At 39.4% G+C, this 26568-nt stretch overlaps 2 protein-coding genes across 3 annotated transcripts; both read right to left on the reverse strand.

Annotated features, from left to right (window-relative positions):
* Nucleotides 1-5627: 5627 nt before the first annotated feature.
* arl5a (ADP-ribosylation factor-like 5A) lies at nucleotides 5628-15676 on the reverse strand. The gene is made up of 6 exons (XM_005940072.3): nucleotides 15312-15676; nucleotides 9025-9085; nucleotides 8725-8872; nucleotides 8494-8577; nucleotides 7910-8061; nucleotides 5628-6272 (listed from the first exon to the last, which is right to left on the reverse strand). Exons 1-6 carry the CDS (start codon nucleotides 15355-15357, stop codon nucleotides 6224-6226), a joined length of 540 nt encoding a protein of 179 aa, XP_005940134.1. The 5' UTR covers nucleotides 15358-15676; the 3' UTR covers nucleotides 5628-6223.
* Nucleotides 15677-15861: 185 nt separating this feature from the next.
* On the reverse strand, nucleotides 15862-26561 carry LOC121815692 (voltage-dependent L-type calcium channel subunit beta-4-like). Of its 2 annotated transcripts, none has more exons than XM_042227657.1 (10): nucleotides 26546-26561; nucleotides 25724-25800; nucleotides 25508-25527; nucleotides 24388-24468; nucleotides 21065-21123; nucleotides 20867-20976; nucleotides 20594-20745; nucleotides 20122-20217; nucleotides 19800-19976; nucleotides 15862-17872 (listed from the first exon to the last, which is right to left on the reverse strand). In XM_042227657.1, exons 2-10 carry the CDS (start codon nucleotides 25761-25763, stop codon nucleotides 17609-17611), a joined length of 999 nt encoding a protein of 332 aa, XP_042083591.1. In that variant the 5' UTR covers nucleotides 25764-25800; nucleotides 26546-26561; the 3' UTR covers nucleotides 15862-17608. The 2 variants fall into 2 exon arrangements, with proteins under 2 accessions (XP_042083591.1, XP_042083590.1); XM_042227656.1 differs by having other exon boundaries at nucleotides 25724-25803.
* Between the last annotated feature and the right edge of the window lie 7 nt (nucleotides 26562-26568).

Raw genomic sequence — 26568 nt, forward strand, 5'->3', positions numbered from 1 at the left:
TGAACTGGATGCTTGCTGCTTGGTCCTCATTGCCAACATCACTGCAACTAAAACAAAACAACAACTTGAGTGAGCTCACTTTTCCAGTTACCCCAAGAGATATCTACCCATGGTATATACAGGATCTGATGAGGACAGATAAAAATATTCTAGGCCTTACATTTCAGTTCCAAGTTCTGATTATTTATTTATTTTTTTAATTTTGGATATTTCTTGCTTGTCCCCATAGAGTGGAATATATTGAAAAACAAAATATAGTTATTAAATATAGTTTCTTATTGATTTTCTAAATCTAACAACAAACAACTGTTTTAATAGTTGCAGTTTCTTTTGGAAGCGTGTGCACTATTTAAATTTCAGATTTTATGGTGCATCGAAGATAATTATGATTCTGCCATCCCAGTGCCAAAGACACCCAAGGAGGTGGCTATGTGATGCATAGTCATTGGACAAAAACGACTGATGACCAGTGAAACCAGAACACAACAGCTGCAAGACAGACAGCTACAACACAAACACTGCCAAGGGTCAATGATAAACCACCAGCACCTAGGATAAGTATGAAGCCCAGTGAGGTAAGAGCTTAAAATGAAACTAGATGGTCAGTCATAGAGGGACTTTGCCAAAAAGATGCAGGTGATATCACAAATAATAACCTATCAAAATGTATAAATGATGATATATATACCCTACTTTTTCTAGCTCTATAAGACACATGCAATAAGCTGGTTGGTTCTTGTAAGCAAGAGCTGGACTGATTTAATAATAAAATTTTTATTCTTTTTTGATGATTGAACAGTCAATATTAGCATCATTGTTGTGAAGACACTCACTGACCACCTGTTCAACTGCTCATTAACACAAATGTCTAATTAGCCGTTCAAGTGTTAGTAATAAGTACTGAGACATATAGACATGGTAGAAACGACCTGCTGAAATACAAAGAGAGCATCAGAATTAGGAAGAAAGGTGCCAGATAGGCTGATCTGTGTATTTCAGAAACTATGATCTACTGGGATTTTCCCACACAACCATTCAGGGTCCATAGAGAATGGTCTAAAACAGAGAAGATATGTAGTGAGCTGCAGTTTTCTGTGAAAAAATGTCTCTCTAATGCCAGACGTTAAAGAGTAATGCTCAGTCTGCTTCAAGCTGATAAAAAGGTAGTAGTACCTCAATTACCAGTCTTTATAATCAAATTATGCATAAGAGCATCTCTGAACACATAGTGCCTTCAAGCAGCTGGACTAAAACAGCAGAAGACTACATCGGGTGGAGCTCCTGTGAGCTAAGAACAGGAAGGGGAGGCTACATTTTGCAGAGGCTCACCAAAGCAAGACAAAAGAAGAATGGAAAAATATTGTCCGATGAGCCTCAATTTCTGGTGTATTAGATTAGAATTTGGTTTAAACAACATGAAAACATGTCTCCATTCTGCCTTAAATAAATAGTTCAGGCTGACACACTTTGGGCCCCCTACCTGAGTGTTGCTGCTGACCATGTCCATCTTGATGTTTCGCGCAGGATAATGTGCCTTTTCACAAAACTCAGATAATCTCAAACTGGTTTCTTGAATATTGCAGTATGCTCACTGTACTCAAATGGCCTCCACATTCACCAGATCTCAGTCCATCGGAGCTCCTTCGAATGTGGTGGAACTGCAGATTTGCATCATGGATCCACAGCTGACAAATCTGCAGCAGCTGTGTGATGCTGTGATGTTAATATTGACAAAACCTCTGCGGAATTTTTCAGCACCTTGTTGAATCAATGCCACAAAGAATTAAGACAGTTTTGAAGACCTAAGGTGATCCAACCCAGTACCTGTAAAATGTACCAGCTTTCAAACACACTTCTGCGGGAATTGCAGTGGCTGGCACATACTCAAAATAAAGTGAGGACACTGGTCTGCTATTCTGCACTGTGTATTTATGAAATGTTTAGTGCTGTCTACACTATTTATTGGTATTTTGGTGAAAGGGCTTTATTTTGAGTTGACATGCCCACTACAATAAAATCTGCTTTTAATGAAACATGTACAGTCTGACAATATGAGAAGCTATAGACCAAAGTCACCTCTGCGTGAGCTTTAATAACAATGACACATCTGTTGAAACATTTGCATCATTAAATAAACAAATCAGCACAGGTATGAGAAAAGTGAAAGAGTATGCAAAGCACATGAGTCCATGTCTCTAAATTTTCCTAATTTTATTATATATACAGAGAGTGCAGAATTATTAGGCAAATGAGTATTTTGTCCACATCATCCTCTTCATGCATGTTGTCTTATTCCAAGCTGTATAGGCTCGAAAGCCTACTACCAATTAAGCATATTAGGTGATGTGCATCTCTGTAATGAGAAGGGGTGTGGTCTAATGACATCAACACCCTATATCAGGTGTGCATAATTATTAGGCAACGTCCTTTCCTTTGGCAAAATGGGTCAAAAGAAGGACTTGACAGGCTCAGAAAAGTCAAAAATAGTGAGATATCTTGCAGAGGGATGCAGCAGTCTCAAAATTGCAAAGCTTCTGAAGCGTGATCATCGAACAATCAAGCGTTTCATTCAAAATAGTCAACAGGGTCGCAAGAAGCGTGTGGAAAAACCAAGGCGCAAAATAACTGCCCATGAACTGAGAAAAGTCAAGCGTGCAGCTGCCAAGATGCCACTTGCCACCAGTTTGGCCATATTTCAGAGCTGCAACATCACTGGAGTGCCCAAAAGCACAAGGTGTGCAATACTCAGAGACATGGCCAAGGTAAGAAAGGCTGAAAGACGACCACCACTGAACAAGACACACAAGCTGAAACGTCAAGACTGGGCCAAGAAATATCTCAAGACTGGTTTTTCTAAGGTTTTATGGACTGATGAAATGAGAGTGAGTCTTGATGGGCCAGATGGATGGGCCCGTGGCTGGATTGGTAAAGGGCAGAGAGCTCCAGTCCGACTCAGACGCCAGCAAGGTGGAGGTGGAGTACTGGTTTGGGCTGGTATCATCAAAGATGAGCTTGTGGGGCCTTTTCGGGTTGAGGATGGAGTCAAGCTCAACTCCCAGTCCTACTGCCAGTTTCTGGAAGACACCTTCTTCAAGCAGTGGTACAGGAAGAAGTCTGCATCCTTCAAGAAAAACATGATTTTCATGCAGGACAATGCTCCATCACACGCGTCCAAGTACTCCACAGCGTGGCTGGCAAGAAAGGGTATAAAAGAAGAAAAACTAATGACATGGCCACCTTGTTCACCTGATCTGAACCCCATTGAGAACCTGTGGTCCATCATCAAATGTGAGATTTACAAGGAGGGAAAACAGTACACCTCTCTGAACAGTGTCTGGGAGGCTGTGGTTGCTGCTGCACGCAATGTTGATGGTGAACAGATCAAAACACTGACAGAATCCATGGATGGCAGGCTTTTGAGTGTCCTTGCAAAGAAAGGTGGCTATATTGGTCGCTGATTTGTTTTTGTTTTGTTTTTGAATGTCAGAAATGTATATTTGTGAATGTGGAGATGTTATATTGGTTTCACTGGTAAAAATAAATAATTGAAATGGGTATATATTTGTTTTTTGTTAAGTTGCCTAATAATTATGCACAGTAATAGTCACCTGCACACACAGATATCCCCCTAAAATAGCTAAAAAACTAAAAACTACTTCCAAAAACATTCAGCTTTGATATTAATGAGTTTTTTGGGTTCATTGAGAACATGGTTGTTGTTCAATAATAAAATTATTCCTCAAAAATACAACTTGCCTAATAATTCTGCACTCCCTGTATATCCAGAGGTTAAAGCAGGACAGAACGATCCAGAATGACATTCCAGCTTTTCCGCTTAATGCGCAATCAAACAGGTGAGTTAAATTTCAGTGTGCTGCAGCCTGGTGTTGTTTCCAGTTGAAGGCATGGAAAATGTAGTCAGTAAATTACAAGCAAACATTATCCCACTGTCTTGCTGACACTGTCAACACAATATAATGCCCGTTATTCATTCAAGGTGCAGGTGAACATAAAGTTGGGATTGTGGAACTTCAACATATAGTGAGCATAAAGAGAGCAACTGTGCTTAAAGTGCCGTCTCCCAGGTAAGAAATAAAAATAGTGATGGCCACCAGTGCTACTTCCTAGTAGATGCGCCTATGGAGTAAATTAGAAAATGCTATGTTATTTTCAAAAAAACTGACTTCTGACCTTGAGGTTGAGGTCATTGAGATTCAAACTCACAGGGATTTTTAGTAGCTGGACCTATGGTATGAATTTCAAAATCCTATGTCGCCTCATTCTCAAGTTCTTGCATTTACAAACTTGGGTGTCCAGGCTGCCTGCCCCCCCTGGCAGAGTGACAATAATACCGCATGAGCTATTGGCTGAGGGGTAAAAACATCTGAGAGTCAGAGAAAGACGTCAGTAAGTCAATGAGAGGACAGGAGAGGAATTTATATATCCAAAAATATATATACTAGCTTCTGAAGTGTGGCATCCCTGAAAAAGCTAGAAAACCACTGGGCTAAATAAATGTAAAATCTGCCACAACAGTAGATTTAATATCTTCTTACATGTTGATAAATTGTGCTGTCTAAATCTATAAAGAGTAAAAGTAAAATTCAGAGTCAACAGAGCACGGGTCAGCAGATCACAGCATGCTCACAAATAAAACACATTTACGGGAACAAAGAATATAAATTATTGTTAGAAGTTATGCTTTTTCACATGCTGTACTCCTTCACCTGATCTAAGGGTTTAACTCCTAAGTACAGCTCGTGTCTAGTGAATATGAAGTGTCTGTGTTTATTTTTAGATTTTACTACATTTGCAAATACTTTCCATTGTGCAGGTCATGTTGGACTTCACTGCAATTAAATTGGTCAAGAATTACCACACAGAAAAGCATCTTACTGCTCTTTGGTTTCGCTCCAAGAAAGACTATTTAGTCTCTTTTGAAGAACAGATTAGAATAAAAACAAGTGAAGAAGTGCAGAGCTGGGTGAATTAGAAAAAAGTGGAATTACTACTTCTGGTGACACTTTCAGGACTTGTTATAGCAGTATTTGCAAACTCGTGGAATGACTAATGCTTTAAATCACCTCAATGTGACCTCAGCGCTACAGATATCCAAACATTTATTTAAATGTCCGAGCCAAAAAGATAATCAAGTCAAACCATGGCAAGAAATTTGGGAGTCAGTTGAGGTCAGATGTCAAATTAAACCAATGGAAAAGGAATGGAAACCCTATAACATAGACTGGCTTTGGTTTCTGTTGGTTTTAATTTTTCTGTTTCAGTTGTGACAACCCTGCCATGCAGTCCTTACACAACTGTGTCTTTTCCTCTTAATCAGGCACTGTGTGCTGCCTACATTTTATACCTGGTCCCTTCTTCTCTTTCTGAATCCCTCTGCCTTCCTACACTTTGGCTGTCTCTTCACTGTACTTCTGTAGGTGCTCGTCATCGTCCCTGAAAAGCTTCAGGGACCACAAGCTCGTGTGACACATTCTGCCCCCTAAAGGACTAAAAAAAGAAAACGTCCAGTCACACTCACAGCATTCAATATGGTTCACAGATGTCTCTGGAAAAAGCAGATTCAAAAGAGTCGCCAGAAAGAAATACTCATTCATGACACAATGCAATTCACCTGAAACAAATAAAAAGACTTTATTTCAGTGATTATTAACAAGGACTGAAAGGAAGAGGGCACACTGTGATTCTACCCTCCCCTCTGCATGTTTCAGTCGTCATCAACCATAATCGCTTGAACATTCTGCTGCAGGCACCAAGTTTGAAGAGAATACTGGACTGTTCACACAGAGAGGCAATTAAAAACCACCACAGCCAGTTCGGCAATACTGCAAGGCCACCATGGGCTAGACTCACACGTAGCTCAAGAATAAGTCCATGTAGAGTTCCAAGGCAGATACGTTGCTGACCTCTGTGTTTTGTTCAAAGGAAAACCGTGCAGAAATTTCATTTTAAATAATTTGAGTCTCTTTGTTGTTCAACATCCTTCTGGAAAGGTAATGTTTTTTTTGTTCTCAGTTCAGATGACTTTTGTAAAATAAATTATTACAGAAGTACATAAAGTTCTGGCAGCAGTCTGTCCATGTCAGTTTCACAAGGAAGAGGAGAGGGCCATCCATCAACTGACCTTACCCCCATCCTCATTTTCATATCTGGAGGCAAAAATAAGAGAGAAGGGGCACACTCCTAATGAACGTTTTCAAAGTCATCATCTCACACGCAGCCGTGACATCATCCACTCAAGACCCTGGCACAACCTACAGGTTAAAAAAGAAACAAAGACATTGGTGGAATAGAGTGGGAGAGAAAAACAAAGAGAAAAGCATTAAGATAAAATTTTTTATACTGTACAAGAACAAAAGTTTAAGGGAAACTAATTGCTAATACTCTGGGCCTGTTACTGGTGTTATTTAGTAAAAGAATATGAAAAATATTTAAAGTAATCACAAAATACTAAGTCTGCTAAATTTCACCCTTAATAAGCATCTCTTAGTTTGCACCTGATGTGGCTCTGTGGTAGGTGTTGCTAGTAGTATTCAAGTGCATAATTGGCATGAACTGAAAAGAACTGAGCACCAGCACCAAAGCTTTGGCTCTGTCCTATAAGTCATCATTAAGCCCCCATCCCAAATCTTTACAGCCAAGTCACACATATCGTGGCGATCGTGGCTCAAGAGTTGGGAGTTCGTCTTGTAATCGGAAGGTTGCTGGTTCCAGCCCCGGCTCAGACAGTCTCGGTCGTTGTGTCCTTGGGCAAGACACTTCACCCGTTGCCTACTGGTGGTGGTCATGTGTTCTTTTTTTGCCTCTGTCAGTGCGCCCCAGGGTGGCTGTGGCTACAATGTAGCTGCCATCACCAGTGTTTGAATGTGCGTGTGAATGGGTGGATGACTGGATGTGTAAAGCGCTTTGGAGTCCTTAGGGACTAGTAAAGCGCAAGACAGGCCATTTACATATTTCCGCAATAATACTGGTATCCTGATAAAACAGATGTTTTGTGTATTATTATAGGTAGCTAATTTATTTTATACAGTTGGCTGATGGGTTTGTAGTCTTTCATCAAATTTGTACACAGAGATCTTTCCATAATTAACATGATGAAAGCTCTAGGGTGCACAAAAGCCTCTGCATGTTTTTTTCAGTAGTACATATACGCGGTTCTGCTACAGCTCGGCTTTAACTTTCTATTATCAGATCTGTGACACACTATATTAATACGTTTGCCAGAATACAGCAGTTAAAGGTACTTATTGCTGCAATTTATAAATACCTGTCGTGTCAAACAGCATGCAGGGAAAAGGAAATAGAAAAAAGAAGGACCACTGAGTGCATTTATGCACAAAACAGTAACTTCATTAACGTACAAATGGGTCGAGGCTTGAAGCTAAATAATGTTTTGTGTCCTCCAAAAAGACACTGTTAGGCTTCCTGAGCTGTCAGATTTATCCACATACAGCCCCCAGCTATTTCTAACTGAAGAGAAACATATTGATTCTACTTTAGCTGACTCTCATTGATCTGAATTGCTGTTTCTGGAGAGAATCACATGCATGAAAGCTGAGCTTGTAATACTGTGGCTGGTACATTATTTGCTTCCTCATTGGGTCTGCTTTGTTTATGACTGGCTAATTTGTGCAGCTTTTGGTAGAAGGAGAGTCATTTCTCAAATGAACAGGCTGCCTCTTTGTTAATAAATGAGAGCAATGTTAGTAGATCACCCTCACAACTTTCCACTCCCTCCAGTGCAATTTGGAGATTTTAGCTTCATGTTAATTTGCCCTGCTTAGTAAGTCTGACCCTTCATCAAATTTTCCCTGCATAAAAGCAAATACTATATAATTATTTAATGCATACGTAAATTAAATTTTCTCATATAACAAGTTTATATCCTCACCCCTCTCCTGTGAGGGCACAACAGGCCTGGATGTGCCACTGGTGGTCTTTGACGGAGGTAAGCTGGAGGCTCTGGGAGATCTCAGCCACAGACATGCATCCTTTCACATCCTGCTTATTGGCAAAGATCAACAGTCCTGCCTTTCTCAAGTCCTGGAGGCCAGAGAAGAAACATCAACAGAGAAGCCAAGATAAGGAAACATTTGTTTGCTTTATGTGTATTTTTAACACTGTGATGAGTTAACAGTACAGACAAAATCTCATTTACTGAAAAATGACTGATAGCATCAACTCAGAAAGACATTTCATATTCAGTGTACATACAATGAACCAGAAAACAATAATATTGCTACACACTTAAGTATATTTTCAGTAATATTTGAAATTTAAAAATGAAGCACCTTGAGATTAAGTTAATTTCTACTAGATTCTGACATGTGACAGAGCCTCATAAATAATGACTGCTGCATGGGACACATGGTTTCCATTATTTCATACAACAATCCATTAATATTAATTTGAATATATCTAATAAAATTACATTATAATTATAAGCATCTTTGTCACTTTTTAAACGGTACTCACTTCATGTGCTAGCATTCTGTAGAGTTCTTCTTTGGTTACTGAGATCCTTTCTCTATCTGTGCTGTCAACCACCACAATTACAAACTAGTCGTAGAAGAAAGGGAGAAATAATGGACAAGTAATTAAATAACAACCCCTGCCAAACCACAGGCACAGTCATACATAACAGCACTGTAAGGGGAAGTTTTCAGAGTTTTCTTTCATTTAGTCAGAGTGAACATAATCTCATACCTCTGTGTTTGTGTAGTATGTATTCCACGATGACCTAAGAGACTCCTGGCCTCCGATGTCCCACATCAAAAAATGAGTGTTGTTGACGACTATCTCCTCCACATTGCTCCCAATTGTTGGGGATGTGTGTACCACCTCATTCATTGAACTATTAACATAAAAACAATCTTTAGGTTCTGTTGACAAGCAACATTTACAGAATAGCCACGTCTATTTTTAATAAATTATACGACTTGAAGAAAAAAAAAAAAAAAGGAAATCTAAAGACGCTTACTGTACAAGTCAGATTTGGATACTTACAACTGATAAAGAATTGTGGTCTTGCCAGCATTGTCCAGGCCCACAATAATAACTTTGTGCTCTGAAAGGCAAAAAGACAAAGAAATCACAGACTAACAGTGACATCAATATCTGGGTTTAATTGCTAAGGACTAACTGATGTATGGCTCTTATGTAAACAAAATGGTTGCTTCAAAAAGATGTCTGAATTGAGAGAATCAAACAATGAACTTTTTACTAATCCATACCGTCCTTTGGTACAAATTGTGTAGCTTCACACATCTAGCATCAGTGGGACATTGTGATGCTGCGAACAGTGTACCTTCACAGATATAGATGAGTTAGTGGGCGGTTTAAAGCAAGCTTGTAGAGTCAGGCTGCAGCCATCAGCGGCTGTGGATATAACATACAGGCGTATCTTTCTAATGCACAAAAAAGCTTTAGTGAAAAAGATAAACAAGATGTGACAGCTAGGATCGATTTCCATCTTGCTGCTGATACAAACAGAAGGCAAGAAGTCCAATAGCAGACACAAGCATAAGTCAAAGGTAAGGTTTTAACTTTAGCCTTGAGTGAAGCAACAAAGCGCTGATTATTATTTTCTTAAAAAAAAAAAATTGTGAAAAAAATGATGTTCCAATATTGCTGGTTGGTATAGAGTACATTTGGTATACTGGTCATAATTTCTTGAATAACAGGAATTTTTCAATTTCTATTATCTAGATGTATGGCTTAACTACAGCCTGACCAGTAGTATTTGCTGATATACTGGTACCAGTATTTATAACGGCCAATAAACAACAAAAAAGTAAAGAAGGAACAAGAGAAACATCATTCAACCGTGTTATGAGTGTTGATGTGAGGGCTGCAACAAGTAGTAAACTAAAAATATTTGAATATTTAAATAGAGTTTTATAAAACCATGTAAATGTTTATTAGGAACAACAACATACTACTAGAGCAGGGCGATATGGCCAAAAATATTTATCACGATATATATTTGAAAATTTGCGATAACGATATAACCTGACGATATAATTGATGCGAGACAAAATACAACTCCACAACATTACTAGCGCAAAAAGACAACCTTCCATTTATTTTCACTTAAACAAGAAGCTGGTTTTTATGTACATTAAAGCTTTATAAAAATGTAACAGTGCAAATGCAAATTCCTTGCTGAAAGTTTAACCAAAAGGCATTTCCAGTAGAAATGGGCTGACATATCCTGAGCATAACCATGTATAATATCCACTGAAGTTAAAAAGAGGTGCTTTGCAACATTAAACTGCAGTGTGCAGTACGTATTTTTCGGACCATAAGGTGCACGGGATTATAAGGCACATTAAGCGAAACAAAGCAGTCAGATAAATCAAACTTTATTAAACTCATTCTTCTTGCTTCCTCCACTTCTGTACCATTGATTCATTAATGTTGAATTCTCTGGCAGCTGCTCTATTCCCATGTTGTTGCAGTATATTAATGACTAACCTCGTATTGTGGATGGATTATCTCAGTTGTTCTCCTGACTGAAGTTTGGTCCGTTTACAGCATCCTGCCATGCGATTGCATTTGTCTCTAACCATGAAGAACCTTCACGTTAACTTTTATAAGTGGAAAAGTGTTAGTGTTCGTCCTCCAGCTTCACTGTTTATGTTATGCTAACATAGCTGTGTCGCTAGCGATCACGTAGCACATCATTATATACCAGCTAGCCCAACTTCAGTAACCCTACAAACGTCACTGCTGTTTAGTTTCCTGTCTTCATTTATGTTGGAAGTGATAGCAGAGCTGTACGTTTGATTTTTTTCAGAAATCTCTCAGTCAGAACATGCAATATCATGCTTAGGTAACTAGCGAAACTAGCGAGCTAACTTCCGCTAGCTTCCTGCTAACTTCTAACTCCGTTAAATGTAATAACTTTTGTTTTCATGGATGCCTGGAAGTTAAACTTTATAGTTACACCTGGTAAAGCAGCAATGCTGATCGTTTTATTAAAGATGAAAGAATTTAGACAGTTTTTAACTCTCAGTGATGCTGCAGTGTTGTTTGACCTGAAGATACGGAGTTTAGGACCCAGATTACTCCCAGATTTAAGAGCATCTTAGTCCGACAAATAGACAATAACGACGGCCGCTTGCATGTTCTGCAAAAAAATGTGCTTTGTTGTGTATCTGACGGACAAACACCAAACCAGTTCCACATCACTGAAGTTGCACCATTTTTACAAACCAATTCTGGTTCATCTGTTTCACTCAACAATCGGCCATGTGCGTATGAAAACAAAGGCACTGCGCATGCGCGTTTTACTCCCATTCTATCGCGATATTTCATTTTCCTATCGTTGCCTAACATTATACCGGTATTACCGTGAACGGTATAATATGGCCCAGCCCTACATACTACAGCACGTCCTTGGGCCAGTATCAACTGCACTGTCTGCCATAACTGCACTAAATAGTAATGAGGCCCTAGAATGAAGGACAGAACAAGGGTAAATGTAAGGTGAATAAGATTATATAATAAGTAAGTGAATAAGAAGAAAACTGGGGCAGAGACTTTAAAAAGCATGACGGCACTTAACAGAAAAATGTTGAATACAGACTGTGTAAAGCTTTCACATTTTTACATTATTATGAATATTATTGTGAAAGTTGTTCTAGAATTTGTCGATGCAGTTTTCTGCAGAATAATGAACCTCTGTCCATTTTTACTTCTGAGAAACTCACTGCTCTACTCAGTTATGTTACTGGCCTGTCACCAGTTAACCTAGTTAGTTACCTAATAAAATCCTCCAGTTGTTTCTTTTTTAGTAATGCTTACTTTTATGAAACATTTGATGTCTTCTATGTTCTATAATAAAATATGAAGTCATGAGATTTGCAAATCATTTTCTATTTACATTTTACAAAATTAAGTAACTTGGAGTTGTAATAAAATTGGGCTTTAAAATGAGGTTGTAATAACAAAAACAAAAATGATGATGATGATGATGAGGATGATGATAACAACAACTTAATATACTGTGAAAATGCCTTACAGGTCATATAGCCCACCACTATGATGCCATCTCTATAAGAGAGCGAGATGAGGACTGAGGAACAAAGACTGGTTGATGTCATTAGAAAAAAAACTAGTACATGACAGAAAAAGCATGCACTACCTTCTATTTGTATTAAGCTGAGCTTAACAGACTTATCTTCGTGTTTGGTTTATAGAAAAATCTTGCGTCACAGGACAAATACACAAAGCCTGCATTAAGTCTCCTGCATTAAGTCTCTCTTTCCTATGACTGTCTCCGGCGACAGTCATAGCAAAGAGATGAAGCACTTTTGAAATATGGGGAAAGCCAAAAACTGCGCTTCCTCCACTTCCGTAACATTGATTCATTAATGTTGAATTCTCTCGCAGCTGTTCTATTCCCATGTTGTTGCAGTATATTAATAACTAACCTCGTATTGTGGATGAATAATCTCAGTTGTTCTCCTGACTGAAGTTTGGCCCGTGTATAGCATCCTGCTATGCGATTGCATTTGTCCCTGACCACCAGAATCCCTCACGTTAACTTTTATCGAGTGGAAAAAAAGTTGGCGTTCATCCTCCAGCTTCACTGTGCTAATGTTATGCTAACATAGCTGTGTCGCTAGCAATCACGTAGCACAACATTATATACCAGGTAGTCCAACTTCAGTAACCCTGCAAACGCCACTGCTGTTTAGTTTTCTGTCTTCATTTATGTTGGAAGTGGTAGCAGAGCTGTACGTTTTAATTAGTTTCAAAAATCTCTCAGTCAGAACATGGTATGAAATGTTTAGGTGGAAACTAGCGAGCTAACTTCCTGTTAACTTCTAACTCCGTTAAATTTAATAAATTCTGTTTTCATGGATGCCTGGATGTTAAACTTAATTGTTACACCTGGTAAAGCAGCAACGCTGATGATTTTATTAAAGATGAAAGAATTTAGACCGTTTTTAACTCTAGTGTTCGTTTGACTTTGGGACCTGAAGAGACGGAGTTTTGGACCCAGATTACTCCGCGAAGCTCCTCACTACGGCAGCCGTAATGCTCTGACAATCCATCAAGCAGTGCGGCTTACCAAAGTTGTACTAAAACATTTTTTAACAGATTTCTGCACGCCAAAATCGGTTCGAGGTCAGTAAGCACAACCAGAATTCATACATAAGGCACACTCTCGATTTTTGAGAAAATTAAAGGATTTTAAGTGTGCCTTATAGTGGGAAAATACGTTATACAGAAGAAAAGAATATATCGTGATATATATCGTTACCGCACATGCTTCAAATTATAGCGATATGGATTTTAGGCCATATCGCCCAGCCCTACTGCAGCTCTTCCAACTACAGCATTATCTGTACAAGCTGTATGTTCGAAAAGCCTGTTATAGTTTTGTTTATGTAAATGTACATGGAAAACCCAACCTGTGTTACTCTGAATAAACTGCTATCATGAGATAAAACAGCTACCTAAAAGCTATAACATTTCATTTAAACTGGATACATAGACAAATATCAGCATCAGCCTGTCGGTTGAGACCTATTGGCTCTTAAGTTTTAAATACTCCTATGCCTTTTAGCACATATGATCTATAATCTGTTATGCTGAAGAACACAGAACATAGAAAGCGTTTATTTGCTTACACTAGGGAAGGTGAAAATAATTTATGTGCTCTGGAATATTTTTTGGAAGACAGCGAAGAAAAGGAATGCCTATTATATCATATTATTGTATCTAGATCTATTACCACACTCTGTTTTTGCATGGATCCCCAAACTAACCTTTGACAAAACTTGTAATTCAAGGAAATCATAAAAAGTCCATAATCAATGTGTAATCACGTACAGCTAAGCCTTCAGCTAACAAAACGAAAACCTCAAAACTGAGGAAGCGAAAGCTTTTGCAAACGGATCTGTGCAAGGTGAAAAATGAGCTTTATATATGCATTCTACCACACACAAAAATGTCATGTCAACATGCCATGTATGTTAATATGCTTCTGTTCTTCCACTGGGTTGTCTCAGTCAGCTGGGTAAATGGTAAGACTTCTGAGATTTGGAAGCGCAGCTCTGAGGCTACATCCAGGGATGACAATAAAAGCTTTTCAGGCTTCAGGGACAGGATGGGTACAAGAAAATAAGAGCATAATTTAGAATTGAACAAATGGCAAATGTCTGGTCCTCTGACTCAGATGCATTATTATAATATTGTCTGGCCACAAAACAGCTTATATGCATCTTGACATTACTACTACATGTTTCTGGCCGTTAGGCAGATAATTAAAACTACTCCTCCTTACAGGGATTACTTTTTTGTGTACATGACGACATTCTCTAACACATCAGTGTAAAGTCTCCCATATGTGTTAAGTTAACTTGAGTTAGAGTGAAGCTAGGTGACTGCAAAGACCTGTTTTATGTTGTGATTCACATTATTTTCATACACAAAGTATTTAATGATCCTTTGTGCCCCTACAGAAGAGACCACACCCATCTGGTTAGACCTGTTTTATCGCAGGATAAGTGTGATCACTCAGAACATATGTATTTGCTGTGATCCTTCCCTCTAAGTGGACAAGCGAACCCACACAACTCACCAACGAAACTGTTCCCAACAGAGCTGCTGGATCCCCTTACTGTAGGTGTCAAGGGTTCAGATTCTTCCTTTAATTTGTCACCTATCAGAAAACTCCTGACACTAATCTGATAAGATTAAGTAATCACACTGGCAGTACAAAGTCAGTGTGATTCAGTCTAAAGTCAATCGCCTTGTTAACTGGAGAATTTTGCTGATGTAGCTGACTTCTGTGTGCTCTGTTGGTGTAGCCATCTCCAGTCTCAATGCCGGTGTCAACCCGGACTGAACACCGCATCACACTGTACCTCGGGGTTCAGGTTACAGAGGTTTCGCAAGGACCTGTTTACTGATTCAAGATCACTAGCCAGGAATCTACTTGGTTTTGCCTATCTGCGCTCTAGAACCCGAGAGCATAAATAATCTAACACAAAGTTAATTCAGAAATGGAGCGCCATGTTCGCAGAAAAACTATCATCTTTGCCGGTCCATTGGTGAAATGCTGACCATAACGTTAAATATAAACGGTAAACCATGTGACAACTTTTAAATTCACCGACAATACCAATAATGAAACAGTAAACGTCCCGTTAGGGACAGAAACTGGTTACACGGCTAATTATGAGAGAATAGACCAGCGGGCCTTCTCTGACCACGGAGCCCCCTTAGCTCCTACACCTTCGACAGTTTCATGATGAATGCCGCAGCACCATTCTTACCTTGGTGGTTAAAAAGCCTCCATAACTTTGTAAATAGTATTCCCATGGCTGACGGTGATGAATTTCGATGCCAGCTTGTAATAGTTCGATGTACCTTAGCTAGCCAGCCTTGTTGTTCAGTCCTGCCAACTTCAACTAGCTAGCTAACTTGCTAACTACAACGACGATGACCTGTCAAAGCATTCAAATACAACTGCCATACTTATATGAACTGACTTCTACTCTACATGACCTACGGGGTGAAAATGTAGGTCCGACGACTGATTTACTGTATGAAACAAAACCGAAAACGCTTAACACTGTCACTTGCTAGTTCGTATCAGCTGGCTGTTGTGAAGTACCCTGCGCTGTCAATCTTGCGCATGCGCGTCTAGTATCTTATGGAGCGCTATAAGGAAGGAAAAGCATTTATTATATTATATTATATGATATGATATGAAAACTTCATACACAACAGGTTTAATAATTATTAAATACAGTAACAGTTAAATTATTTTTTATGAATATTTCTATAAGCAAAAAACAAAAAAAACCCACTGGTATCCATACAACAGCATAACAGCAGTTTATTTCATTACAGTTGTAAAATGACAGTGCACACAAATTCTAATCAATGCATCATTCTCTCACAGGCAGTATTCAAATCTTTTAAATCACTGCTTATGCTCCACTGTTTTGAAACTACAACAATAAAAGCTACTGTGTAAGGAAAATAAGAACGGAAGCCTGCTCGTCAGACTTCCCTCTGCAGAATCACAGCACAATGAGATCTCTGGTCTATGACCTGAAATAAAACGAAACTTTTCAATATCTAAATATTAAAATACAATATACAAGGATATGTCATGTAAAAGGTAATGCTATTTAATCCCATATTAGCTGGTAGCGTACATATAAATTGAAAGATGGGGGAGAACTGGCTGCTCAACATTTCCATAAAAGTAGCATGTAAATGACACTATTAACAAAGGCAGTGCAGTCCTGCCCAAGTGCTTTTAGACAGCTTCTTATTTATCAGTAGTCTTTAATAAAACTCAAGGAGAATACATAGAAAAGCTGTAAATGACAATATAGAAGAGGTGCATGTTAAATTGCTACTCAAGGAAAGTGTTTAGTGTTACTTTATTTTATAAAACCTTTTACTAATATATTTTTTGTCTGATGGTTGGAGGGTGTAAGCAAGGCTCTTATATAAAATGACATAAATGGAATGTAATTTATTGTTCTGGAAATTGAACTTTACACAAATTAAAATTTCTTTCCTTTGATTATTTTTCAGTGTATTATATATGGAAGCCCTCAATATAAATCACTCACAAAAACCCAAAGTCTTGCTTAATCCATGTCCTACGAAACCCATGACAGACAACAGCAGTTAATTGAAGCATGGCATGTGAGAAATGCGATGTTGTGACCATTTTAAAGACTTCTGTGCTGGAAAAACAGCTTTTTTTTTCAAGAAACAAAATCATAAAATCACAAAAATAACATAACTCTCAGAATCACACTCCCATCAGGGGTGAGAACATAAACGCTACACTTCTAGGTCTAATTGACCTCTCATTCCTGAGGTTGTGGAGCTTTGAAATGTATTAGTATCTGCATGATTTTTCTCCTTTTCTGTCATATGATTTATGACAAAAACAGCGTTTAAAAAGAAAGGGAACAGGAAGCTACTGCATGAACCCTGAATTAGCCATTCATGTCACTTTAAAACAATAGTTGTAAAATTCAGGATTCGGGAGCAAGCTTTACAGGACTTATCACACACATCAAGGACAGCGGCACATTAAAGATGCATTAAACTCTCCTTCTACCATCTCCTGGACCCGTGCAAACAAGTTCTGCGCTGATCATCACTGCTGGATGCTGTCTGGCACTGGCCTGAGTCAGATGGTCCCTGTAATTACAGTCCTACCTGCATGCTACAGTAACAGCTGAGACAGCGGGAATGGTCCAGAAGGGCCTAGTTTACTTCACTCACATGTCATACTGGTGACATATTCAAAAAATGTCCAACTTTCCCTCTTAAATATAACTTTACTGATCTTGTGCTACTTTCATATCCAGTACCTTGTTCACATCAAAGCAAGAGCAGGATTCTTATTTTTGGGTTCAAATGCTCATTTGTCAGGAGCCAAGGCCAAAGTAGATATGAGGTACTACACAAAATAAAAGGTGGTTTCAGTCCTCGTGAATGTAAGAGATTTATCATGTAATAGCAAACTTTCCCCTTGTGTTCACGGTGGTCGCTTGAAGAGACACAGGCCTATACTTTGTTAACAGCAGGCCACAGCTCAGAGCCGGTGCCTGGAGTCCTGGCTATAGCCTCCCGGGGATCCTCGGTTACGGTGGGGCTTATAAGAGTCCTGGTAGGGGTCCTGGTAGTCCTCCTCCACCAGAGGAGAGTGGTCCCTGCTGTGCTGTGAGCCTGAGGAGAGACGGTTGCGATTCTTCCGTGCCCGCTCGTTATGGCAGTTCTCATCGGCAGACACTAGACTGCGACGTTCAACGGGCGAATGGTCTGTCGTCGTGTGGTTGCTGTTACGGTTTCTTTGGGCCTGTTTGAGAGAAGTAATGCTGATTTCAAACTGCATTTTGTTTTGTTAACACTCGAACAGAATCAACATAACTATGCATTTTTAATATGTTTGCATTAGAGTTTGCATTAGCCCTGCGACAGACTGGCGACCTGTCCAGGGTGTACCCTGCCTCTCGCCCTATGACAGCTGGGATAGGCTCCAGCGCCCCCGCGACCCTGAAAAGGATAAGCGGAAGCGAATGGATGGATGGATGATTAGAGCCATACAGATTTTCAGTCTGTTTATCGTCGAATATCAGATATTTGATGATTGAAAAATCCAAGAAGTAAAGATGGGAGAAACACCCTTCAACACTTCAATAATTAGTGCTGACATTTTATAGTTTGTCCACCAGAGGGCACTTTGCAACTAATCTGAATGGAGCCAGACAGAGTGTAAACGAGCAAATAAAAAAATAAAATCATATCAAATAAAATTGTTTGTTAATCATGGTTATTTTGAGTCTTCTTCATTGGTGTCCCCGTGAAATATATCACTGTAGATACCAAAAGGTTGATTCTGTTCATCTGGACGTAGCGTTTTCAATGGGGCAAACGTTTCGTCATTCATCCAAGTGACTTCTTCTTCTTGATCAATGGTCATGAGAATTTGCATATTAATGATTAAGGAACTGACCTCACAGCCTACTGTTCATTAAGTGGTCTAGGTTCCGCTTTTGTGCAAATGTACTGTTTAATGATGATGTGGAACCAAAAGCCAAATGACTCACCTACGTTCAAAAAACACTAGAATCTGTGTAAAAAAACATGATTCATGACTCCAGCTGCTCTGGAGTCATGAATCAAAGTTTAAAGTATTTGGCTCCAACTTGAAGCAGATTGCCTAAAGGCTAGAGAGTACTGCAGAGATGAGAGTCTACAGGCAAGGTAAAGGCTCTGGTAGAGGTTCTTTGCAGTTTATGGACATTATATCTGCTAATAAGGTGGATATAGGATAAGATTCATATCTGTATTTCAGTGCCATCAGTGAGTCATCTCATCCAAAATCAGTGCCAACATACAGCTAAACTCAAAGAATTATCATCAGACAATAAGAACGAGGAGTTCTGACCCCCACAGAGCCCTGATCCCATAGCCTTGGATTATATTACACAGAAGAATGAAGCCGATTCTTGGAACAAAAACAAACTACCTGCCAAGTACTCAGAAAAATACGTACACCTAGGAGGTCAGTTTGTCTTAAACACAAGTGTGATGTTTCGCATGCACTTTTTCACAGAACTTTAAGTTCTTTTACAACTTTAGTTATTAAAGGTTCTATAGTTTCTTCACTTACAGTATTGAGGAAGTTACAATTACAATAGATTAAAATGTAAAAAGTTTTTAAAATAGTGTTAAAGCCCATTTCACTGTTAAACCATCTTGTAAGTAGGTACCAAAAATTATATTTACTTTATTTCACTATACCCTAACTACTACTAACCTTTAGGTGCCTGGGCTATACTGGGGATTTGGGTAGATAATGGACTCATCTGTTGTCCACTAAAACCTGCTGTGGATATTTTTCCAGCATTGAAAATGTGACAACAAACCATTATAACTCACTCTAAGCATTCAAGGCTTCTGATCTACATCAGTAAAGGAGCTGCAAGCTTTTTACTTTAAAGACAGCAGGAGGGCCTTTGTTTCTCGAAAGATTTTAGTGTGGCTTTCATCTTGTTGCTAGAACATTTTACTGCTAATACCATGCACCTCAGCTATGGCTTTAGGGCATAGTGCATTATCAAACGCTGAGTATTCACACACTGAAATGATCCAAATTTCCTTCTATCCGGCAGGTTGGTAAATCGAAGTCATACATGACTGAAATCTGGGATTTTGTAAAACAACAATGAGAAGAAAAGAAACCCGGGACAGTTTTTTGCTCTTTAACTTCAGAAATTCACCTGAATGGCAGCAGGATACGGGGAGAGAGCAGTGGAGCCCAGATTGCGTCCCAGGAGGGGGTTGAGCGGCATGGAAAGCGAAGTGTGCGTCGCACGCCAGTACGCCTCCAGGTACTCTGCCAGGTGTTCACAAGCATCTTCAAGCTGGTTCTCATCCAAAATAATATCAAACATCTCCTGAGGTTGGAAAAGAAGAGAGGAAGGTGTAATCTGCTGCTGCATTTGGATTTCTTTTCACCACTTGTGATTACATCATGAAACCTAACTTAACTTAGAAGCTGTTGCTTCCCTTAATTAAAAAAAGGGGGTGATGATTACTCACAGAAGGACACTGTGCTAGTTTCTCTGCTGCAACAAGCTGCACATTCAAATGTTTGCTTTGAGACTTCCCTCTTGATTTGATCAGCCTCTGCAAGACCTGTGGGTGACACAAAAACAGTCTAAAAATTAAGAAACTAGAAGACGAGTCGTAGCAGGCCCATGGAAATTGGACTCTGTTACATGTAGGTTTGTGACAAGAGATTCTTTTCTAGAAAATCCAGCCAACACAAGCAATGGCACGCCTGTCACTGCTCCAAACTCACATTACAGTCAAGTCTATGACTTTCTCTCACTGCCTGAAGGGTTTCTTGGTATTTCACAGCTTACACTGACACTTGGCATGTTGTCAAGTACAACACAATAAAGTTTTTTGTCATTGTTTTTAAATAATATCAGTTTTTAAAAAAAATTAACATAATATATAGTATCCTGTTAGGCTAATGTAATTAAGTAACTTAAGCTTTTAATCTCACCTTAGGCGAGGACACCTTAACATGGACGATAATGGGTGCTAATGAAGTCTTGATGAGCTGCGCTGGGTGGTTAATGGTGTCAGCATCCAAAACCACCAGCTGTAAAGACCTGGCCAGCTCAAAGATCCTCTCTATTTCACTCTGGACCTCAGCTACAAAAAGTAAAGAATGTACGGCAGAGCAAATATGAATAAGAAACAATATGCAACGTATTTACGCTCCACATCACCTATAAGACATGCGCATCATTGAGTGAGTTTCCTGTAGCTTTACCAAGGCTGGAGCGGGTGTTGGATCTCTCAATGATGGCCCTCTTACTGGGGTTGTTTAGTACTGACCTCTTGGCCAACGATATGTCAGCTGTTACCCTCGTGATGGATATCCTGGAACAAAAACTGTACGCGTCACACAGAGCACGGCCAGCACCTCGATGCATTATATGACAGAGTCTGCTTCGCTTTCACTGCTCACCTCCCATCGAACCTGTGCTTCAGGAAGTCAAACAGCGCTTTCTGCATCATGTCGGTGACCTGCAGTAATGGGGAGCGCAGAAGGCGGCGCAAACAACATGGACATGGGGAAAAGAGGAAGAAGAGAAGAATAGATTAAAACATTAATCTAATTAAAGGCAGGGGGAATAGGGAAGGCTGTCAAACTTGTTACTGTCACGGTCCCTGAGTCTTGCACCTCCCTGAGCCTGGTTCTCCAGGAGGTTTCTTCCTGTTAAAAGGGAGTTTTTCCTTCCTTTCCCACAGACACCAAGCGCTTGCAGATAGGGGGCGTTGTTTGATTGTTGGAGTTTTCTCTGTATTATTGTAGGGTTTTGCCTTACAATATAAAGCACCTTTCTGTGTTCGCCTGTCTTGTCTTCTTGTCCTCCTCTGTGCGAAGTAAATTTTATTACCGTGTTCTGTTGTGTCCCACTTCCTGTTTTATTTTGGTAATGGTTGTCCTCTGCATCTTATAGTGAGTATTACTTCCCCTGTCTCATATGCTATTGTCTTCAGCTGTGTTTAGAGCTGCACCTGTTTCCTGTTCATGCATGTTCTTCTCTATATATTATGTCAGTCTCCTCTTGTCCTATTTTATATTGTTTGCATAGTTGTGTGTTCTCTAGCATTGTTTTCCTTGTCCTATAACTACCCTGCACTGCTATTTAAAGCACTTTGAGTGATCAAGCAGAGTAGAAAAGTGTTATATAAGAATCAGGCTATTTACCATTTGCTAACCAGTAGTTAATCTCTGAACTTCAGCATTAAAAGGCTCGCTTTAAGTTTAACTTCAGCATCCACTTGTCTGCCTGTGGGTCTGCAAAATTATCCACTACCCACACAGCACACCCAATGGCAGTACCAAGCAAGCAAAAGGTGGCTATAGAGGCTCATAACATGAGCAATTTTATGCAGCTATGGAGCAGAGCAGGCAGTAAAAGAAGCTAGCCCCCCTATTATTCATTCTAATGGTCAGTCTCTGGCTGAGCCACATTTTTACATTACACACTTGACCAAGCTATAGTCTACCCTGTGAAAAGCTTCTTTTTTTCCCATCCTGGCTGATGAACGTGGGTCACATTAAATAAAGCGATCAAAAGCTTCAGTGAGCGATGTCGCAAAGACGAGTGCACAGGTGATAAATTTGGGGCAATCCCTCGGTGTAGCTTTGAATATATAGGCTTGGCTGGTGAACATGCTTGCAGCTCTGAGGCCTTGAACTGAAACAGAAGTTTAAGTTCACAAAGTTACCCTCAAAGACATACACTTATACTTCCCAAGGTCTTTGACTCAGAAAAGAAATACATGGATTCGTGAATAAAATCAGGCAAAGGCGACTATTCGATTGCGCCAGTTGTTGCTCTAAATTGGTACACTGACAGTCACATTGGGTTGACAGGGGCTTCATGCCCATTGGGCTGTAACACAAAGCAGTTGTAAGGAATAAATAGTCCTATTAAAATGTCAAAATACATAAATGCTCTACTCACATTTGAGGTTCTTATTTAAATTTACTTAAAGGGACAGTTGAGGAAAAAAGAAACTTTTTCCGTAGTGCTCTTTATCCATCTATATTACCACTTTTGAAGATATTAGTTGTAGAAAAATCAACTCTCCCCTAAAGACTATGAAGTGTACACATACCATGACGAGAGGTCACACTTGTGTAACTGTATGAGCTGTTCCATAGTTTTGGAGCTGAGGTGTGGAATCCACAGTCCCCCTTTAGATGGGTGCCAAGAAAATTCTTATCTGTGGACCTTAAAAACTGGTTTGAAGAATAGGGGTGAAGTAGATCAACAACACAGAGCCTCACCTCACAAGTGAAAAACCCCCCCTAAGATTTTAAGCTGAAATCTAAAGCTGTGAGGAGGCCACTGCAGATCATTTAATAATGGGGTGATATGGGAAGATTTATGAGAGTGAGTTAAAAGCCTTGCAGTAGCATTTCGGGGAGATGTGAGGTCATTAATAGATGCTTTAGACAGACATGAAAACAGTGCATTACAATAATACAAGTTGCCTGTATTTTATGTCACAGTAGTAGATAGTAGACAAGAAAGTTGGCTGTGAGCGAGGGGCAATGACACATAGGAAATGGGCGGAATCAAACCCAGACCTCTGCCGTGCATATGGATCACTTGTTCAACCAAGTGAGTTTTACTTTTTTAAAGGAATTTTCAAAGTGCATCTTTTTGTGCAACAGTACAACTGCACAGAGCTTCATGCAACCTTGAAATATTGCACGTGAAACCTATTAATTACCACGTGATTACATGTTAACTCTGTGGCACTGGCAAAATAAATAAATAAATAAATAATATTATTGCTCACATATAAAAAAACCTGTAGGGTACTGCATGAACAGATAAACTAAAGGTTTGGGACATGAAAAGTATCTCAAGGCATGGTACACATTATTTTATGTTTCTAATTTCAAGCGATGCTCCACTTTTTCAGACTGATGCAGTTTAACCAGAAGGTTGTTACCACGGCAACACCAGGATGGGAGACAAGGACTGTGATTCCATGACAACTGACTTCAGCACTCCCACCTTCCACAGCGTCCTTGGCCTCCTTTATGCTTTGCACTGTCGTTCCAACCGATTATCGACGAGCAGTTTGGATTTGGATGCTGTTACCCCGGGAACACTCATTGCAGAATGAATTAACTGGGATTGAAATTCAGTAACTTACAACATGATGTAATATTCATGTAAGGCATGAGTCTGCACGGCCCATATGGACGCATGTTAAGGCAACTCGCCCCTGCTGAGTTCTTTATCCAATAGATTTAAATTCCCGTTCCTGTCCAATAAAGATTGCAGACATGGTCTGAGGTAATACTTGGTTGCCTTCTTTGTTCATTCTGACTGATGAAGACACACTGCTGTCGAAATGTCAGCCTGATTGCACAATTAAAAGCTGTGAATTCATCAGCATGCTCCAGCCCCTTCTGTCCTTTCAAAGTTTGCTCACACTGGGAAGCACCCAATACAGTATTGTGCTGTAAAACGAATGTCACGTCACAGTCTTAGATTAAGGATGTCCTCACTAAGTAACAGTGAATTTGAATGAAGAGCACTATCAGACTTGTTATTTCCAAAGTGTTACTTAGTTTTAATAGGATCCCATAAGGATACTGAAGAATCTGCGTCTAGAACAAAGGACTTCTGAGTGGTCTCTTTCACCAGGACTAGTGAATTCATCCTTCATGATAAAAACGACTCATTTATTTTTTCATCTTTTGTGGAGGAAAAAAAAAGGCAGTCAGCCTGCTGGAGGAGCAGCAGTCTTTCTTACCTCATAACCTTTCAGGGAGGGTCCCACCAGGACAACTGGCCTCATGGAGGGAACCACGTCATATGGCGGAACATGCTCAGCCTGGAGGTCCAGAAACACAGAGATAAAGTCAAGCTCTAATATTTTTAGCATTTGTTTCCTAAAGTCTGAAAGCAACCCAGAACTCTCCCAGTGTGTCTGAGTGTAAGTGGAGAAATGCTTTAATCAGTGCCAGCACCAATCCAGAGAAAGATGTTGAAATAAAAGATTTTAAACAACTTCTGCTTTGTCAAAACTGTGAATTAAAGATTAAATAGTAGTAAACACTGATGATGCAAAACCTGCTCTGAAGTTCACAACCTTAACTGGATGGTTGGGAATTTTTCCTTCCCACTGTTGGGTTTTTCTCTCTATGTATTATTGTAGGGTCTACCTTACAATATAAAGCGCCTTAAGGTGACTGTTGTTGTGATTTGGTGCTGTAAAAAAAAAGAGAAAAAAAAGGAAGAAGAAGGTAGAAACTGATAAACTAACATATTATAATTAATACGATTAAATGACTAAGAATGCGGTGAATCAATTTAATGGTTGTATTAATTGTTTATGTAAACAAGGGAAGATCAAGATAAAAGAAAATATAAGATAAAAGACAAAGAACAGAGAGAACAGTGTCTGTAACAAGGAGGCGTCCTCTTCATTTGAGATGCAGTCAAGCAATTTCTTCCACTTTTTTAAGAAAGTCTTGGATCTTTGTGAAAGTCATTTTCTTTTATTACCCCAAGATACAATACCACGACATCTTTATGGATTCCATGACCAAGGATCTTTCTTATAATTGGATTTCTATTGTCCCCAAATTCTTTTGTACGTCCAAAATATGCAGGAGTGGTTGGTGTGTATTTGATCACACTGTCTCCAGCATGGCCGATGTGACTGGCATCATTTGCTCATGGCATAAGGTTCCAACACACTTTAATGTTAAATAAAAAGTTTGCCAAAATTACAGAATAATCTCCACCGTCCATATATGTACGCAATGTATAGATCTGGTCTTTTGTTTTAAAGGGACACAAAGCCTTTTTCTAATAACTGACAGTTCACCTTTAATTACATAAATAAGCAAATAAGCTGTCACACTCACCACTTTCTGTTTCTGCTTTCCTGAAAAAGAAGAGAAATGTGTAGTAAGTGCACACATTTCTATCAGCTATGTTAAAGCCTTATTTTACAACAAAAGGTTAAAAAAAGATGCTCCTACTGATACACAGATATAACTGCAAAGCAGAAGACAAGACCATCCCTTGTGAATCTAACAGTAGCATTTGCTATTATAAATAACCGGATCTGTGCAACCAACCTGCAGAGTTTGGGTTTGGTTTGAACGTTCCTGACACCATCTCTCCCAGACTGGAGGAGGAATTCCCACTGGATTTACTGCTGGATGGATAACACCGGATAGAAAGAGCAGTGTTACTGTAAAAGCTAATGGGATGATTTCATCTGTCACCACCACCGCCCACGAATAAACTCACTATCTCCTACAGTCATAAACTGCATATTATACTATGTTCTTGGATTTAAATAACATCAAAGAACTGGTGAATCAGTGATGTGTCTGTAAAGTAAGGCAGACTTCTACTGAAAGATGAAAGATAGAAATACATACAAGACAAAAGCGATTGCATTAATCAACGACTGGCGTGCAGTTTGTCGATTGTTCTTTCACTGTAAATATATATGACCTAAATATGTCATCATTTTTCTTTCTGTACTATTGTGATAACATGGCTTTGTGATAGAAATCACAAAGTACCTCACAATGACAAGTGCTTTTTTTGTATTTTATGGTAACTGCGAAAGGATAATAGTACTCAGCACCATTAATCGTCTCGGTGACTACAACCCAGCATCCCATCTGATGGAAAATTCTGTGGTGGCTCTGATCCAGGTATACCTCCGAGAGCCTGGACCACACAGCACAACTTGGATTTCATCCACCTGACATCCTGCTTATCTGCCAGCCTCTACTCATCCCTAAAGTGGCTCGCTCTCAGTACAATCCCAAACCCTTCAAACTCTCTTTATCCCCTTTGATCCATGTCTCTTCTCTGCAATATCTGTTGCTGCTGCTGACGCCTTCGCTCTGCCGCACTCATCCAGCCCTCCTCCTCCTGCTCACCCAGGGAAGCGTCCTCTCTTCTT

Source organism: Haplochromis burtoni, unplaced genomic scaffold (assembly GCF_018398535.1).
Source record: "Haplochromis burtoni strain Fernald_Lab_line unplaced genomic scaffold, NCSU_Asbu1 Contig_275, whole genome shotgun sequence".
Lineage (NCBI taxonomy): Eukaryota > Metazoa > Chordata > Actinopteri > Cichliformes > Cichlidae > Haplochromis > Haplochromis burtoni.

Excerpts from the sequence above, each read along its gene's own strand:
- arl5a (XM_005940072.3), bottom strand. The coding sequence starts at position 15,357 with ATGGGAATACTATTTACAAAGTTATGGAGGCTTTTTAACCACCAAG. Across the intron at positions 8,062-8,493 it reads ACAGAATGCTAGCACATGAA|GACTTGAGAAAGGCAGGACT; the intron begins GTGAGTACCGTT and ends TCTGGCCTCCAG. Across the intron at positions 6,273-7,909 it reads TGTGCCCTCACAGGAGAGGG|GTTGTGCCAGGGTCTTGAGT; the intron begins GTGAGGATATAA and ends TTTAACCTGTAG.
- LOC121815692 (XM_042227657.1), bottom strand. The coding sequence starts at position 25,763 with ATGGTGTCAGGAACGTTCAAACCAAACCCAAACTCTGCAG. Across the intron at positions 25,528-25,723 it reads ACCAAACCCAAACTCTGCAG|GAAAGCAGAAACAGAAAGTG; the intron begins GTTGGTTGCACA and ends CTTCTTTTTCAG. Across the intron at positions 19,977-20,121 it reads AACTAGCACAGTGTCCTTCT|GAGATGTTTGATATTATTTT; the intron begins GTGAGTAATCAT and ends TTCCAACCTCAG.